At 43.8% G+C, this 14,758-nt stretch overlaps 3 protein-coding genes across 4 annotated transcripts in view; 1 reads left to right on the top strand and 2 right to left on the bottom strand.

Annotated features, from left to right (window-relative positions):
• Nucleotides 1-712: 712 nt before the first annotated feature.
• On the bottom strand, nt 713-2,155 carry LOC131880787 (5-demethoxyubiquinone hydroxylase, mitochondrial-like). Its single transcript, XM_059227485.1, has 2 exons — nt 1,736-2,155; nt 713-1,044 (listed from the first exon to the last, which is right to left on the bottom strand). Exons 1-2 carry the CDS (start codon nt 2,091-2,093, stop codon nt 779-781), a joined length of 624 nt encoding a protein of 207 aa, XP_059083468.1. The 5' UTR covers nt 2,094-2,155; the 3' UTR covers nt 713-778.
• Nucleotides 2,156-2,953: 798 nt separating this feature from the next.
• Nucleotides 2,954-5,505, top strand: LOC131880786 (charged multivesicular body protein 2b-like). Its single transcript, XM_059227484.1, has 4 exons — nt 2,954-3,231; nt 3,335-3,543; nt 4,027-4,207; nt 5,152-5,505. Exons 1-4 carry the CDS (start codon nt 3,195-3,197, stop codon nt 5,361-5,363), a joined length of 639 nt encoding a protein of 212 aa, XP_059083467.1. The 5' UTR covers nt 2,954-3,194; the 3' UTR covers nt 5,364-5,505.
• An 18-nt stretch (nt 5,506-5,523) lies between these two features.
• LOC131880781 (transforming acidic coiled-coil-containing protein 3-like) overlaps nt 5,524-14,758 on the bottom strand; it is a 10,972-nt gene continuing 1,737 nt past the window's right edge. The window contains exons 3-10 of one of the 2 annotated variants that reach the window (XM_059227479.1): nt 12,139-12,233; nt 9,828-11,374; nt 8,925-9,656; nt 8,063-8,272; nt 7,746-7,960; nt 6,719-6,880; nt 6,501-6,650; nt 5,524-5,772 (exon numbers count right to left, since the gene is read on the bottom strand). In XM_059227479.1, the coding sequence (XP_059083462.1) occupies nt 5,589-5,772; nt 6,501-6,650; nt 6,719-6,880; nt 7,746-7,960; nt 8,063-8,272; nt 8,925-9,656; nt 9,828-11,374; nt 12,139-12,233 (3,295 nt within the window). In that variant the 3' untranslated portion in view covers nt 5,524-5,588. Of the gene's footprint in view, nt 5,773-6,500; nt 6,651-6,718; nt 6,881-7,745; nt 7,961-8,062; nt 8,273-8,924; nt 11,375-12,138; nt 12,234-14,758 lie in introns of both variants that reach the window. The other variant, XM_059227477.1, reaches the window with a different exon arrangement.

Raw genomic sequence — 14,758 nt, 5'->3', positions numbered from 1 at the left:
CATTCCTACCAGAAACAAACTTCTTATCCTCGGCAAATAAAAGGAGATACTGGTAGTATTATCACTCTATTAAAGAACTCCTGACCTGAGATCATGTGTTCCGTGTGTATTCTATGTAGTTTATACGAGATTGATGAACGACTGGTTGGAGTCCGAATTTCCACCGAAATTGGAAAGGTCTATTATTGAAAATGTAGATTACATCCAAAGGATTCAAACAGAGTCAACTTCATTACTCCTGGATTCCCTAGAATCCTGGTTTGCAGTCCGGATCCTTTCAATGTGAGATCCCTCTTTACTAACAAATCGCCGGACCCGACCCTATTTGTAGACTGTCTGAACCTATTCCAGTTCTAAAATATCCTGCCAGTTTGTCTTTAATTCTCTATATCTAGCTTGAACAATGCTCCCCAGGTGTCGTGAGTTCAAACCCCGGTGCCGGAATTGACCCCTCAACACTATTTCAATGTCTCCCATGGAATCAACCTCTTGGTGGTCAAATTATAGCTCGAAGGACGCACTCTTTTCGTGGGCCTTGAGTTTGAAAACGAGCTACTTTTGAGGGTTTTGACCTCCACGGAGGCCACCAGCTAGCAACGCTAATTTGAACGACCAACAAAGAGAAGAGGGTAGGCGTTAAGAACGAGTTATCTCTGAAGATAACACCATCATCAAAGAACAAAAAAGTACGGAATGATGACAAATGACACGGTTTTGATTCTTAAGAAATTATATTTCAGAATGGATTTTGATCTACAATATTTCTGTTTGAGGTGTATCACACCCTTTCCGAGAGCCATATGGCCGTTTTACAACCCACTTTGATAACCGAGGTTAGAGCTTCGTACATAGGCGCTTGTTCGGCATCTTGTTCTAATCCGATGTCATGATGCTCTTGCTCCTCATTTCGAAACTGAGTGATGGTCTGGATCAGTTCCTTGTGCACCTCGGGTTCATCTTCGAGGAGTTCACGAATCTGGTCATTGTAATGCTCAGTGATGGAGGACTCGACCGCCACTGTACACGCCATGGCAGCTTCTTTGCCTGGAAAAGTACGGCTCGCTCATCATTACACGGACTCTCAGAGGAAAAGTTCCTCAAATCTTGTGTCACAGAACCACCACCACCACCACCACCCCAGTGATTATCAAACTAGAGGGCTTGTTGACTAGCCCTCTATATCCAACGTACTGATCTAGGCCTGAAGTGGAAGAGTTCCTGTCGCACAATGTTAGTCTAAGCATTGGAGGTATATTTGCCTAGATGTTGCCTATAGTCCTAAGGGTCTAGCTCAACGGCCAAAAGTTGATCGAGTGCTTTCACTCACTAGGTCTGTCCCAAGGAATATAATCGACATTGCCACATTCAAACTGCATGTGGCCAATGACATCACAATGCCCAAGGGGAACAGAAAAGGCCCGTCTCTTCTCTTGACGCACTCGATACTCCAGAATACTTAGGGTAGGTTGAATTGTTACCCAAAGAGTGCCAGACATGATGCCCAACACAAAGAATTAAAGTAAAAAGATTACAAAACATCAGTCTAAGCGTTTTGAACCGAAAGACCGTTGGCATCTGCTCAAATTTCGAATGATTTTTGCTACAAAACACATGTCCATGGGAAAGTTCCGTAGCTTAGGGAAGGATAAGATCTATTTCATGCCAATAAGGCAGAGGACGGCACCTTAATGGTGCACATTGAACGTATATATGCACTCCCCCGCTCAGCACCCACCTAAGAGGGCTGTACCCGCCCCTAGGGCGTACCCGGCCACATGCCAAAAGGGCAACAAGACCGTGGGGCGAGCCCGATAACGCGGCAAAAAGCGATTAAAGGTGGCCAAGTGCTCCTTTTCTTGTTCCCACATGTGCTCCACCAGTCGGCCGGTCTCGGAATGGCGGCCCAGCACGGCTAGTTGACCCGCATAGATGCGGTCCGCGCCGTACTCGCCCGCATGGTCCACCCGCAAAAAGCGGTCGACCATGGCCTTACGTTGGGCCGTTCGAGCCCGTGGCCCATGGACTGATCGAATGGAGTGGAAGCGTGAACCCGGGCCGGGGAATAAAAGGCGGGTTGAGGGCGTGACGGCCATATTGAAACACTTATAAATACCGCACTAAACAATAATATTCAATTGGAGAATGTTTACGAAAACTCGAACGACTCAGCGTGACTCAAACTTGAAATGAAGGCTTCATGGGCTTTAAAGATAAGGTTTATTCTCCTATTGACTGACACTGGATGTCTATTCATGGCTTTCATACGTTGAGCAATATCATTGACAACCGGCAATAGCCACTAAGTAAAGGAAAATATGCTTGATTGAGCCGATCAGGGATTTCCGGGCAGGATGAGCTTGAGGCTAAGATTGGGTCAGCCTGAAGATTATTGTCATTCTGACGTCACGCTCCAATTCAATCGGAACAGGGATGCCAAAAATTAGCCCATGTCGTTAAAAAATGCCAATGCCGGGCTGGCCGTCATAGCCTTTACTATTGATGAGAAACAATCGCACCTCAAGCCCGTCCAAATCACTTCATTTTCCTGACATTCAATTCACAACCCAACCAGCATGTGTTTGGATGGTTCAGACCCGGTTTTGACCCATGGGTTATCGTATTGGTAGAGCCAGCACGAACTTTTTTCTGCAGCATTTAAATTACAGCCTGAATTGCTTTCTTCACAACTTCAATGGGCAAACGTGTGGTCATGCCCAGAGTGAGGTCATAATTAATGAGGGCTATGACAACAAAGCCGGAATATTCCTCAATGGGGACATCCAAACTCAGATGCCGAGGCCGAACGGGAGTCCTGCCATCGGACAGCCTCACCCACCCCACCCAGCCACTGACCTTTTAGACCCTTGCCAGGTGACCAAATGGCCAGCCTGGTTTGGAGAATCAAAACAAAGCCTGGAAATGAGGGCCGGTCAGCTGGGCCTGGGCCTGAGCTGGCCTGGTTTGTGTTGGGCTTTTATGACTCATCATTGAAGGCCTGATTCATACTTGCTCATTTTTACCAACTTCGATAGGTAGATAGATAGATAGATATAGAGAGATAGGTCCTCTGCGCCAGCGCTGAAGTCCTCACTCATTCTATCGTCCGTATCGTCGAGCTTGGGGCCCAGATAAGAGCTCAGAGAAAAACTGAGGCCAAACGAGAGTGGGATTGGTGGGTCTGAAGCGTCTGAAGCATGGATTCCTTATTCAAGAAGAAGCCCACCCTGAAAGGTAACCTGAGTGACCTTCAAAGTCGACGCAGGCACACACGGGTTGTTGTTGTTGTTGTTGTTATTGTTAATGAATGCATGGGTGAGCTATCCTTGGGATTCAGAGCAAACCCGGGACAACGAGCGGGCTTTGCGACGCGTGGACCGGGATGTTGGCCGGGATCGAGCCCAATTGGAGCGCGAGGAGAAGAAACTCGAGATGGACATCAAAAAGGCCGCCAAGGCCGGACAAAAGGACGTGTGCACCATCTTGGCCAAACAACTCATTCAAATCCGAAAACAGAAACAAAGGACCTTCGTCGCGTCTAGTCAGGTAACCCCACGCCCAGAGCACGCCCAGAGCACGCCCAGAGCTACGTAGATGGTAGGGAGAATAATGGTATGACCCGGCACATTGACCCGTGGGCAGGCTCAGGCTGATCGGAGTTCGGGAGTTCCGGGCCTGCCTCGACTGACTTGGGCTCCTCGACCCACCCATTCGATTTCGATAAACGTTTTTCTCCACCGATTAGTGGGCGAGGCTACTTTTTTGAATTTGTGACAAAATGTTGAAAAGTTTAAGGAGAGACTTAGAGAGAGGGTTATTAATATCGTATTAGGTTAGGTCTGATTAGGTTAGGTTAAGTTTAAGAAAGTAGCTTCGCCAACTCATCGGTGGAAAATAACGTTTACCCCCAAAGATGGTCCTACCCTTTGGTTTCATGCGGATGAGTCCCTCACAACAACGATAATAGGAGTGGCCCCATTCCAGACATGAATGGTGGATTAAATAGTTTCTCTCGTTCTTTGACGGCAGATTAAAGCTGCGGGATTTCAAGCCAAAGCCATGGGGGCCAATGTCAAGATAGCCGAGGCCATGGGCGAGACTTCCAAGACGATGGGCAACATGAACAAGATCATGGATCCGGTGAAAATGAACAAGGACATGCAAGCCTTTGCCATGGCTAACGAACGCATGAACATGACGGAAGAGACCAGTAAGTTGCAGATTTTTGATATAGTACATAGGTAGGCCCGAGAGGTGCTTCCAAAGGTAAAATGAACTTTTGCGAAATTTTACTGTGACCCCCTGAAGGCCATCTGAACTTTAACCGACAAACAGGGTGAAATGAAATTAAGGGCCGCTCTTGGTCGCTTCTGAAAATCCAACCCCTAACTCAAAGAATGATTTGATCAGATTGAATCTCCAGTTTACAATAAAAGGGATTGTTGAAAAACCTAACACCATGCCACGAATGATCCGATTTTACTCCAAAGAAGATTGGTATAACCTTCTGATGTTTGCCCACCTAAAGATTGAGTCTTGAAAATCCAGATTTCGGCCATCGGCCCGGTCTGTTCTAAAAGGATTTATGGCATTTGCATGAGGGTCTCCACTTTCCAATGGTTTAAGGATGAACACTGAAAGGCTCAGTTCCTTGGTCTATACCGGCCTTCAGGATGCCCCTTAACCTTGGTCCTGACCTTCAGACTGCGCTCACTTGAATTTTCAGACATTGCTTTGACGGCACTCTATCAGAGGGTTACTCGTCGCCTCTAGGATGTCGATAGACCATTTGTAATAAGCTACTATGTACTGAACAGAGTCTCTTAAGGAATGCTTGTGGTTTAATGTCAAAAAAATCTTTGAGCAGGGAGAAATGTTGCGATAAAACAGCCATGGAGGCCCTTAATTTCTTTACACCCTGTATGAACGATTAGTCGACTCGTATCCCCGTTACGGTTGCTTGCTTCCACTTTGCGGTCGTTGTATGGATACTCTAGCTTAAAATCTCGACCTAAATATTGCTTCAGTGCCAGAGAATCCATCACGCCGAATTTTTCCGTTCAAACCGAAGTGATACATGCAACTTCGAAACTAGTCATTTTAGTCATTCAAGTCCCAGAGTTGACCATAAGTTGAAAAGCCTTTCCATTTTAGTGAATGATGCCTTGGACGACATATTGGCCGATTCAGATGATGAAGCTGAGCAAGATTTGGTGGTGAACCAAGTTTTGGACGAGATCGGCATCGAGATCTCGGGCAAGATGATGAAAGCTCCCTCGGTCCATGCCGGGACCATTGGCGAAAGTACGACCAAAAAGAAAGAAGATCAAGACATTGAGGCCATGTTGGCCCAACTCAAGGGATAAATGTGATATGAATGACTGTATGACTGGACGTCTTGGCTGCCGGATTCCGGAAGGCAGACAGACGTGACTGGAAAAATGGTCTAGATATTCCTGCTATTCTTAAGGATGAACTTACGTGTTTATAGCCAAACGAAGAGAAAAATAAAAAAAAAAGAAGGAATACTACTACCATGATTTATCATACAAAAATAGTGTCATAGAGAAGTGGTGATGGGACCGACGGTTTTATGATCCCACATTGGCAATGAGTTCGTCACAGATCTTGGTGAGCTCCTCGTTATCGCGGGTCTTTTGCTCCACGGTTCGTTCCAAGGAGGTCACGTGCATTTCAGCCTTCCGCAATTGGGCTTGAAGTCGAGCAATGTTCGCTTGACTGCTTTGTTGAAGGCTCTCAATCCGTTCATTAGCTCTGAAATGAGTGATTTTAAGCGCTACATTTGTAGGACCTCAATATCAGAAATGAAAAAGTTCAAGACGCACGCTTTTGGTAAAGAGTTGATGCTTTCGTGTATTTTAACCAGTATTCAATAAATAGAAGTTCCAATAGAGGAAAAAGATCCAAAAATGAAAAGGCTCTTAAAAACATTTTTTTAAACTAAGCATTGCCTCCAATAAGCATTTCAGCGCAGATTTTGCTTTTCCAAGCAGGCAGTAGTTTTAAGGTATTGTTGCATGCCAATTATTCAAAATTATCACAATGTCTTTTTCGGTTTGATACGTTTGGTTCGTTGTTACAGAACGATGTATTAAAAATATTTGCTGCTCGACGACAGGCAATGTAAAAAGATTAAAAATTCAGTGTTATGCTAATATTGACAGGAAGGTGGAATTTTTCTTAGAGTTGATGAAGTAAATTGTCAGGTGAAAGAAATGTAGGTTGCCACCACATCCTTCACAAATGCTAGGTTTTGGTGGGGGCAAAGTGATAATAGCTTTTTTTTGTGCATAACAGAGGGTGATCACCGTCTTTCAATCAGTCTCCAAGCCTTGAAAGAAAACTGAGCACTGCCAATTTTGTATGCACTTTGAATGAAATTCAAACTTGTATAAAGCTTCTAGATCACTTTTTGCACGACTAACACAAGACCCGAATATCTGTAGCAGTTTTGTGAAAATTACTGTTGTCCAATGACTTACTCGGCCAGTTTGGATTCGGCGTGGTTTCGGAGGAGATCATAGCGGTCCTCGGATCGTTTCAACTTGGCGCCCAAATCGCTGACTTTCGATTTCAGGGAATCTTCGTTCTGCTTAAAACCAGATATGACCTCTTTGGTTCGCTCGTATTTCCTGGAGAATGAGTTGGATTAAAGCGAAACTATACGAAAAGGACTAGAATAATAAAATGAATAAATTACCGATGGACATCGTTGAAAGATCTTTCCGCTGATCGGAGGTCGTCAAAGATCTGATTCCGCTCACTGGTGAGTTTGTCCTTCTCGATTTCGTGACACACTCGATCTCGTTCTCGCTCAGAGAGAATCTCGGAGATGGTCTTCTCATATTCCTCCACCACAATCCTTCATTCAGGAAAAAGGAAGAAAGATGGTATGAACAGACGAGATGGGACATCTTATCATATTCTGGACAACGGGGTCGCCTTCCAGATTTGACTTTGAAACCTTGTTGGACTTGTTCATTTAATTTTTTTTTCTTTTCATCAATAGCTATTATGTATGAAGAGGAATTTTCCAGCATTTAGGGGTATTTAGCAATGCCTTGCTTGCTCCTCTCCAGAATCTGATATATCCTCAGCCAAGAGATGTCTCTCTGTAACTTTAAATTGGACAGAGCATGAACTGAAATTCACATGTCCATGCATGTTTGAAGAAATCAACTTTAGTCATTTTAACCCTTTCACGTCCCTTTCCACGCCTTCAGCATCGTTCAAAAAAAATACATTTCCAATCCAACCCAATGAAATTGCTCATTTGGTTAGGGGAATAACTTCTTTTGTTTCATACATGTCTACATCATTATGCCCTAAAACCNAAACACGTTATTTTCAACCCGAGTATTCTTCAATATTTGAGTGGATACATCCACCGAGCAATGTGTATAATTGAATTGATGAATACATTTCCAATCCAACCCAATGAAATTGCTCATTTGGTTAGGGGAATAACTTCTTTTGTTTCATACATGTCTACATCATTATGCCCTAAAACCCAAAAAGGTCTTTATATTTGTATAGTAGCGGCATTTCAAGAAGTCCCCCCCCCAAAGATCCCCTTTGGGCAATAAAGCGAAATGCAAAACCGCATCCTCCACCTTCCTTCAATTGTCCCACCCCCAATAAGCGGATCGGCCCTCAAGAAATGACACTCAAGTGTGTGTCAGTTCGTCAGTATTACGCGTGTCTTTCACTGCACACTCTTCACTTACATCATCTGGCGATTAGACTCGACGCAATCCTCGTTCTCTTTACTCAGGAGAATGATCTCTTGCTCCATGGATTTGATCTTGGTTTCCTTATCGTGCATTTCGCGATCCTTGTCCAGTAGATGTTGCTGCCAGAGCAACTCATTCCGGACGAGGATCTCTTTCACTTGCATATCCGTGATGTCCTCGCCCCGCGATTTCAGGATGGACGACGGACTCTAGAAAGATCACGAATGATATAAATAAATACTAATTAGCCCCGTATTCAATAACACGTGGGAATCCGAAATGAATGAATGAATGAAAAGGAGGAGACTTACGGCCAAGGTAGAATCGTTCAGTGATGTATTCAGCTCAATATTCCTGCTCGATTCCGTGGGCGGATGGCGAGGTGTGCCCAAAAGACTGACATTATTGGAAGATTTCACCAGAGGTGTCGACAGTGAGCAGTGAGAGGAGGTAGACGACGATTCTTTGGATGGGGTTTGAATGTTAAATGGAGAAATGGTAGCCACGGCGCTGGGAGCAACCTATGAATGGAAATGAGTTTTGAACAAATAGCGACATGTCATTTGATTAAGAGGATCCCTGGAGTAAGACGTGTGCTCTCTCGAGGTCATTGAAAATGGTGCAGGTTTGGCCTTTCAATGCAATGGAATTGTACAATCCTTTTCACATTATTCGATTCATTTTCAGGATAATTGTAATGGATTATCTTTTCGTATTCTTTTAATATGTATTTAAATTAGTTGAAGAAACCCCAAAAAATCGATTCCAATATGAAAAAAAAATATTTTATTTTTTTATTGTTATCATTAAAAGTTATCATTTAAAAACCTCGATCGAGCAAATTTGATACTTCTTACTTTTTGAATTCTTTTTTAAACTGAAAAATACGGGCTTTAACATTTTACAATCTATTACACTATCTCCGCGTTATTTGCTGAATCTGGATCAACTTGCTGATACGGCGATAATCTGACTCATTTCCTAATTTGTTTGTCGATGTTGAAGATTCGTTCTTGTAATGAGAAGGCACTCCATTTGACAATAATGTTCGAACCTAAAAAGGGGATCATTACTACATACAGTTCCCCCCGTTTTCATCAAGCTACTTGATATGAATAATTTTGCCTTTTCGGAGAACCGATTATGTTAAGAATTAGTGTGTTATCTTCTTACCTCAACTTTGTTTGTTGTTTCCGAGTCTTCCTCGTCTTTGAGGCGTTTTTCATCAGCTTCGAACTCAGGGGTGGAGAAACGCCCACTCCCAGATTTGTCTTGCTTATTATTCATTAGGTTCTCCACTGAGGGAGGATTGATCTTCACCAAGTCGGGAAGATCATCCTCATTTAGAGGATCCTCCAAATCCAAAATATCACTTTGAGGTAAATCGGTCAAAGAGGTTTGGAATTCGGACAATGTGGTTAAGGTCTTCCCTTCTGACTCATGGGATTCAGGCAGCTTTTGGCTGGCCTTCAAGACATCTGATTTGTCGGGAGAATTTATAATCTTGGATTTGGATTGGAAAGGGTTCATTTCTTTCTCCTCCAATGATTCAGTTGGCCCCTGTTTTGGAACGGGAGAGATCTCTTCAGATGTGGACGGAGGCGAATCGGCCAAGGTTGTCGAGGGCTTCAAAGGATCATTCGTACCACTTGTTGCATTGAGAGTGTTCATCAATGTATTTGAAGACTTCAAGGGATCTTCAACATCTTCAGCTGATGCGAAGGTACTCTCCGTTTCCCTTGGTTCGGGGGTATTTGCCATTTTATTGGAAGACTTGAAAGGGTCTTCTGTTTCAATTGGTTCAGGTGAATTCGGGATTTCTTTCGAAGATTTGAAAGGATCTTTAATTTCTGTCGGGCCCGGTGAATTTGCAATTTTGCTGGAAGGCTTGAAAGGGTCTTCCATGTCCATCAATCCCGGTGAGTTCATGATTTTGCTCGACGGTTTGAAGGGATCTTCCAGTTCCACTTTTTCCGGGGAATTTGACACTTTGCTTGAAGATTTGAAAGGGTCTTCAATTTCGATTGGTCCTGGTGAATTCACGATTTTACTCGAGGACTTAAATGGGTCTTCCATTTCCATTCGTATTGGGGAATTCATCATTTTGTTTGAAGATTTAAAGGGATCGTCCATATCCAATGGCCCTGGCGAATTAGGAATTTTGTTTGAAGACTTGAACGGATCCTCGACATCTTCAGCTACAGGTAAATTGACCGTTTGGTTGGACGCTTCGAATGCATCGTTCACTTCCTTCGAACTTGGCGAGTCTTTCACGTCAACCGAAGACTTGAACATATCAGCGTTTTCACCACAAGACGATGAAGTCATTCTCGCCTCTGATATCTTACTACGCTCGTCGTCGTCAGTTTTCAAAGGTAGCGAGGAATTTGTTGGTTCATTGGAATATTGTACGGTAGCTTCTTGATGTGAATCCGTGGGTGCAACGAAACCATCTAAAACCGTTGTACCATCATTTTGCGATTGAGTCGTCGAAAATTCAAATGCGTCAGTGTCTGGAGGTGGAAGATTGGCCACCTTTTCCTCGATTTTGAAAGGTTCAATGGTTTCTTTGGTGGGAGAGTTTGCCACCTTCGAATTGGTTTGAAAGGGATCTTTGATGGTCTCCAAAGACAGGTCTTGTTTTGGCGGAGAATTCATCATCTTATTCGAGGCCTTGAATGGATCATCCGCTGTGACTTCATCGAATTTGATAACAAAGGGTTCTGGAATAGCAACCGACAAAAGTTTGGAAGTGCTCTTTGGAGATCCAGTAATGTCCTTTTGGTTGGGCGTAATTGGATCACGAATCTTCTTGAATGTTTTCCCCGTGGACTTCAGCACGGGTTTCTTGGCCAGTTTCTTCTTTGGCTTATCCTCATCACCAAACGAGATACTAAAAGCTCCTCCAAGGTCATTTGCATCGAGGTGTGGCAGATTGAATTCAGTCATTTTGACGGAGCTCTCTTGCACTTCACTTGGAGCCAGCTGATTTTCAAGTTCCTCTAAAACTTGCGTAGTCTCAGGCAGACTTGTGACACTTGTCTCTTCATTAGGCTTATCAAATGCTTCAATGACTTCGTTATCGTGAGCTTCATCCAGAACTGAGCTCGCCTCTTGAGCGGAATCGGGTGCGATCGTTTGTTCATCTTGCTCAAGCGGCTTTCCTTTCTCCGAATCGCTCATCTTCAATGGAGTGGCAAATGAGTCAATCTCCAGAGGATGAGCATCTTCTTCGCCTTGCTTCTCGAAGGTCTTATCCAATGAAGTCTCATCAACAACATTCGTGGGGGTTTCCTCCTTGGCGAAAGTCCCATTCAATGTCTCTTCTAAGGTCTTTGTTGTGTCCATGAGGGTCTCATCATTGATGGGAGTGGCTTCCCGTTCATCCTCATCAGGTTGAGGGACTTCGACCCTCTGCTGGATCTTCAGATTAGTCATGGCGTCCAAGATGGAGCCCATGGTCTCGTCCTGGATCTTGATATCGTCCAATTGATCATCACTGAGCTGATGAAGGTCTTCCAAAGAGGCCGAGGCCGTGAACAATGGGATCGTGCTAGTTGTGCTGACCACACTAGTGAATGATTGCTCAGCGCTGGCATAATCACCAAAACTGTCATCAGATTCTGAAAATAGGGCATGGATTGATATTGTTGGGATGTGAAGAGTATTAATCAAGAATCAAGAGAAAAGTTCCATTTGAACCTGACATGCTGGTTTGCCTCTGATTTCTCCCACAGAACTAAGGGCACATGGAAGGAGCAGGAAAACTGACACCTCGTCTATGTCTGTCCTATATCATGCAGTTGGTCCCAAAAATGGAGGGACGAATCATTATTCTTCATTGAGAATCCGACGCATTAAATTCAGCGTAAATACTAAATTGACGATAAACGATGTTCAAGCGTTCATTCAGGAGTTGCTCGACTTAAAGGCACAACTGATCTTAACAACAGGCTGTCATATCTTCGGCCTCAACTATACCCACAACGTACAAAGGACAACGTTCCGTGCACCAACACTAAGGTAGAGAGCACCTACCCTACATCCATTCAGAAACCTCATAAGTGCCGGTAATAACGCGTAGCATAAGGCGCATGTACCGTCCTAAATGATTATTACTCTGATGCAAGCAAGGCCACAACAAATCCATCATATCTGGCCTCAACAAAGGCCTCGAGGGATCGGCCTCGACGTCAAATCATAAAACGCCAGACAGATGGAGTTCTTTTCTAGCTTCATGTTGACTCTCCACAACGAGAAGAACAGGAACAAGGCGTAGAGCTCAGATCAGTTCATGTAATGGCGTTAGACCCTACGTACTATGCAATGCACATGGGCACTACTACGTATGTGCTCCCCATGTTCTAAACACAGTAAATGTACTCACCGTAGCTGGCGATTGAGGGAACATTCCTGAACGCTTGTGGGGCAAGATTCTCCTTGGAATTGGCTTGGATGGCCTCATTCTTGGCATCTGGTGATCTGGAATTGCCATAACAGTGGGCTAGCATGAGTATTATTGGCTTTGGGCGAGTTGAACGACATGTGGAAAGGCCTCGAACGTGAACACGTAGAGATTGTCACGACAGAGGGCCGAATTTTCCGGGAAAAATCAAGAAATGAGAAAGCACACGTGCCTCAAAACAAATTTATAGGATTGTCCGGATATTGTGGAGCAAGATTTGGGAAGCGAGTTATAATCGCATTGTTTCTTTACTGAAAACACTTGCATCGTTGGCCTTTTGGATTAGGATTATGAACTTCATCAATGTCCCAAGAGTCAGTCGTGCAATCATGCATGTTGGTTCTTACAACTTGAAATGATCTTGCAAACTGTATTTGTTACGCATTACGTCTCGTGTTCTCGATTGTGAGGCCAACTATCAATTCAAATCAGATTCCAATATTGTTTATTGCATCTGCCACTCTGTTTTAAATTGCGTCATTCTGAACAGAAAGGATCTAACATCTTCTGAACATCGGTTAAGGTTAAGGTCGCTAAGTTTCACATAATCATGTATGACAATTCAGATGGCAAGAAGAGGATTTTACTTGGCGTAAAAGTATAAAAAGTATTTAGTACTCTAATACTTATATACAACGAACGCTTTATTGATAAATTTTGACAGCAGCCCACATTTAGCCATAATTGCCTGCCGCACTTCTCCCAAAATATCCGGACAACCCTGTCGCACGATAAATGACAAGAAACCTCCCAGAGTCCAAACCAGACAATCGAAGGAAAACAGATGAAATGAGTTACATAGGTACTGTGGATCAAACAGGACCCAAAATTGTTGTCTTCTCAATACGGTGTTCAATATTTTATAAACATAAACTTGCAAACAATTTCCCGAAAAACGGCGGGCGGATCTTCTCCGATAAATATATTAGTGCCTCTACAGAACATTGCGTGACTTTTGACATGACTTTCGATGGTCATTTTTAATTTTTTATAGATTACACATATAACGGAAGAAAAACTATTCTTAACAATATGAACCGTGTGAGGAGTGTCACAGAGTAATTTGGCAGGGAGAATCGAAAATCAATCACACCTAACGGCCATGTTGTAAGCAATGGGAACCATTGAAAGTTTATCTTGTGAAGAGACTAGGAAAGTTTAGTGCTCTCCAGAGGTTGGGACATGGGATCGTGACACCGAAGATCAATATCATTCTCTCCATCCGAGGCTCTGCGTTGAAGGTCCAAGCTAAGCCAAAAGCCTCTCAACTCTGGAACTTATGAGCTGTTCCAAGTCTGCACCTCTCCTTCCTCTAATGGTCCATTATGGAACGAGCCAACTGGAACACATTGGAACTCAGAATAAGATTTCCCAAATTGAGACTACTTGTATAAAAAAAGGAACCAACCACGATAAGGGGTTTTCAAGGATTGATCAGAGACCAGAAATGGAACATTTCTAGCATTTCTAACCCAGAAACTTTCAGCCCGTCTAAGCGATTGTTTCACTTCAGACCTACCTAGTTTGAAATTGGAAAAGAAAACCCGTCGGAAAAAAAGGAGCAGAAATGGTGAGAGGCTTTGTGGCCTTAGGGAATCGTGTGGCTTGTAGAATGACGGAATAAAGGCAGTCTGCTCTTTTGGCCCCAAAGGATAGTGAAGCACTGGAAAGAGACCAACCATATTCTCCGTCTTCCCTGAAGGCATTTCCAACTTCTTTTTTGGGAGGGAAAATAAGGTTTCTTCCACCGCTCAAAGACCAGTAAAGATCTAGAGGAGGTGAACATTCTTCACCATGAAACTTTCAAGACAAATACTTACCACTAAATCCATGGAGAGGGGGAAAAAAACTAAATCGCGTAATTGAAAAAATGTCTCGAAAGCTTTCTCTCTTTTCAAGGTTGAATTAGTAGGTCTCGAAATTTTCGTTTGCCTCGGCTCTTGAGGCATGTGCATTGTATATTATGTCTTTATTCTCATAGAAATGGCTTCGGGCAATGAATGTTCGTTGACTTTGCCAAAAAGATAGGCAGAAAAGGCCAAGAAGGTATGGTTGAGGCCAAACACGAGAGTGGCTAGCCGAGAGAGCTCGCAATGTGACAAGGCAACAAGTGAAACAACGAAGGCCCGGAATTCAATCGTCTGAAAAGTTTCCAAATCAATTACTTGAGGGGCATTCTCCAGATTGCTCCATCAGAAAAGGCGGGGAGTAAAAAGGAGGAGAACGAAAAGAGAGAGGAGGGCAAAAAGGGCCTCTCCTTATTTTCTCTGTGTCCATCTAATCCTTGTTCTGTGGCTCGGCAACACACCATATTGCCGATTCTTTTCACCGACAATGGTTTCAACGAACCATCAGGTCTCCTCCAAGTGCATGGAGAAGAACTGGTCGTGTTCCACCACGTTTCAAGGCAACATCAGGGAGTCTCCAGGCATGTCCCACAATAACAAGACTCTCCTCTTTCCCACTCCCTCTCTCGCTCTCTCTCGCTCGATAGTGAGTGTGTGAGAGAGAGAGAGAGAGAGAGAGAGAGAGAGAGAGAGAG

Source organism: Tigriopus californicus, chromosome 5, assembly GCF_007210705.1.
Source record: "Tigriopus californicus strain San Diego chromosome 5, Tcal_SD_v2.1, whole genome shotgun sequence".
In the NCBI taxonomy this organism is placed as follows: domain Eukaryota; kingdom Metazoa; phylum Arthropoda; class Copepoda; order Harpacticoida; family Harpacticidae; genus Tigriopus; species Tigriopus californicus.
Note: the sequence above shows the minus strand (reverse complement) of the source record. Positions and strands in the feature narration are given on the sequence as shown.

Coding starts and splice junctions, on each gene's coding strand:
- LOC131880787 (XM_059227485.1), bottom strand. CDS start 2,093: ATGGCCGTCACGCCCTCAACCCGCCTTTTATTCCCCGGCCCGGGTTCA. Junction 1,045..1,735: donor GGCGGGTACAGCCCTCTTAG/GTGGGTGCTGAG, acceptor GTACTTTTCCAG/GCAAAGAAGCTGCCATGGCG.
- LOC131880786 (XM_059227484.1), top strand. CDS start 3,195: ATGGATTCCTTATTCAAGAAGAAGCCCACCCTGAAAG. Junction 3,544..4,026: donor CCTTCGTCGCGTCTAGTCAG/GTAACCCCACGC, acceptor CTTTGACGGCAG/ATTAAAGCTGCGGGATTTCA. Junction 4,208..5,151: donor GAACATGACGGAAGAGACCA/GTAAGTTGCAGA, acceptor TTTCCATTTTAG/TGAATGATGCCTTGGACGAC.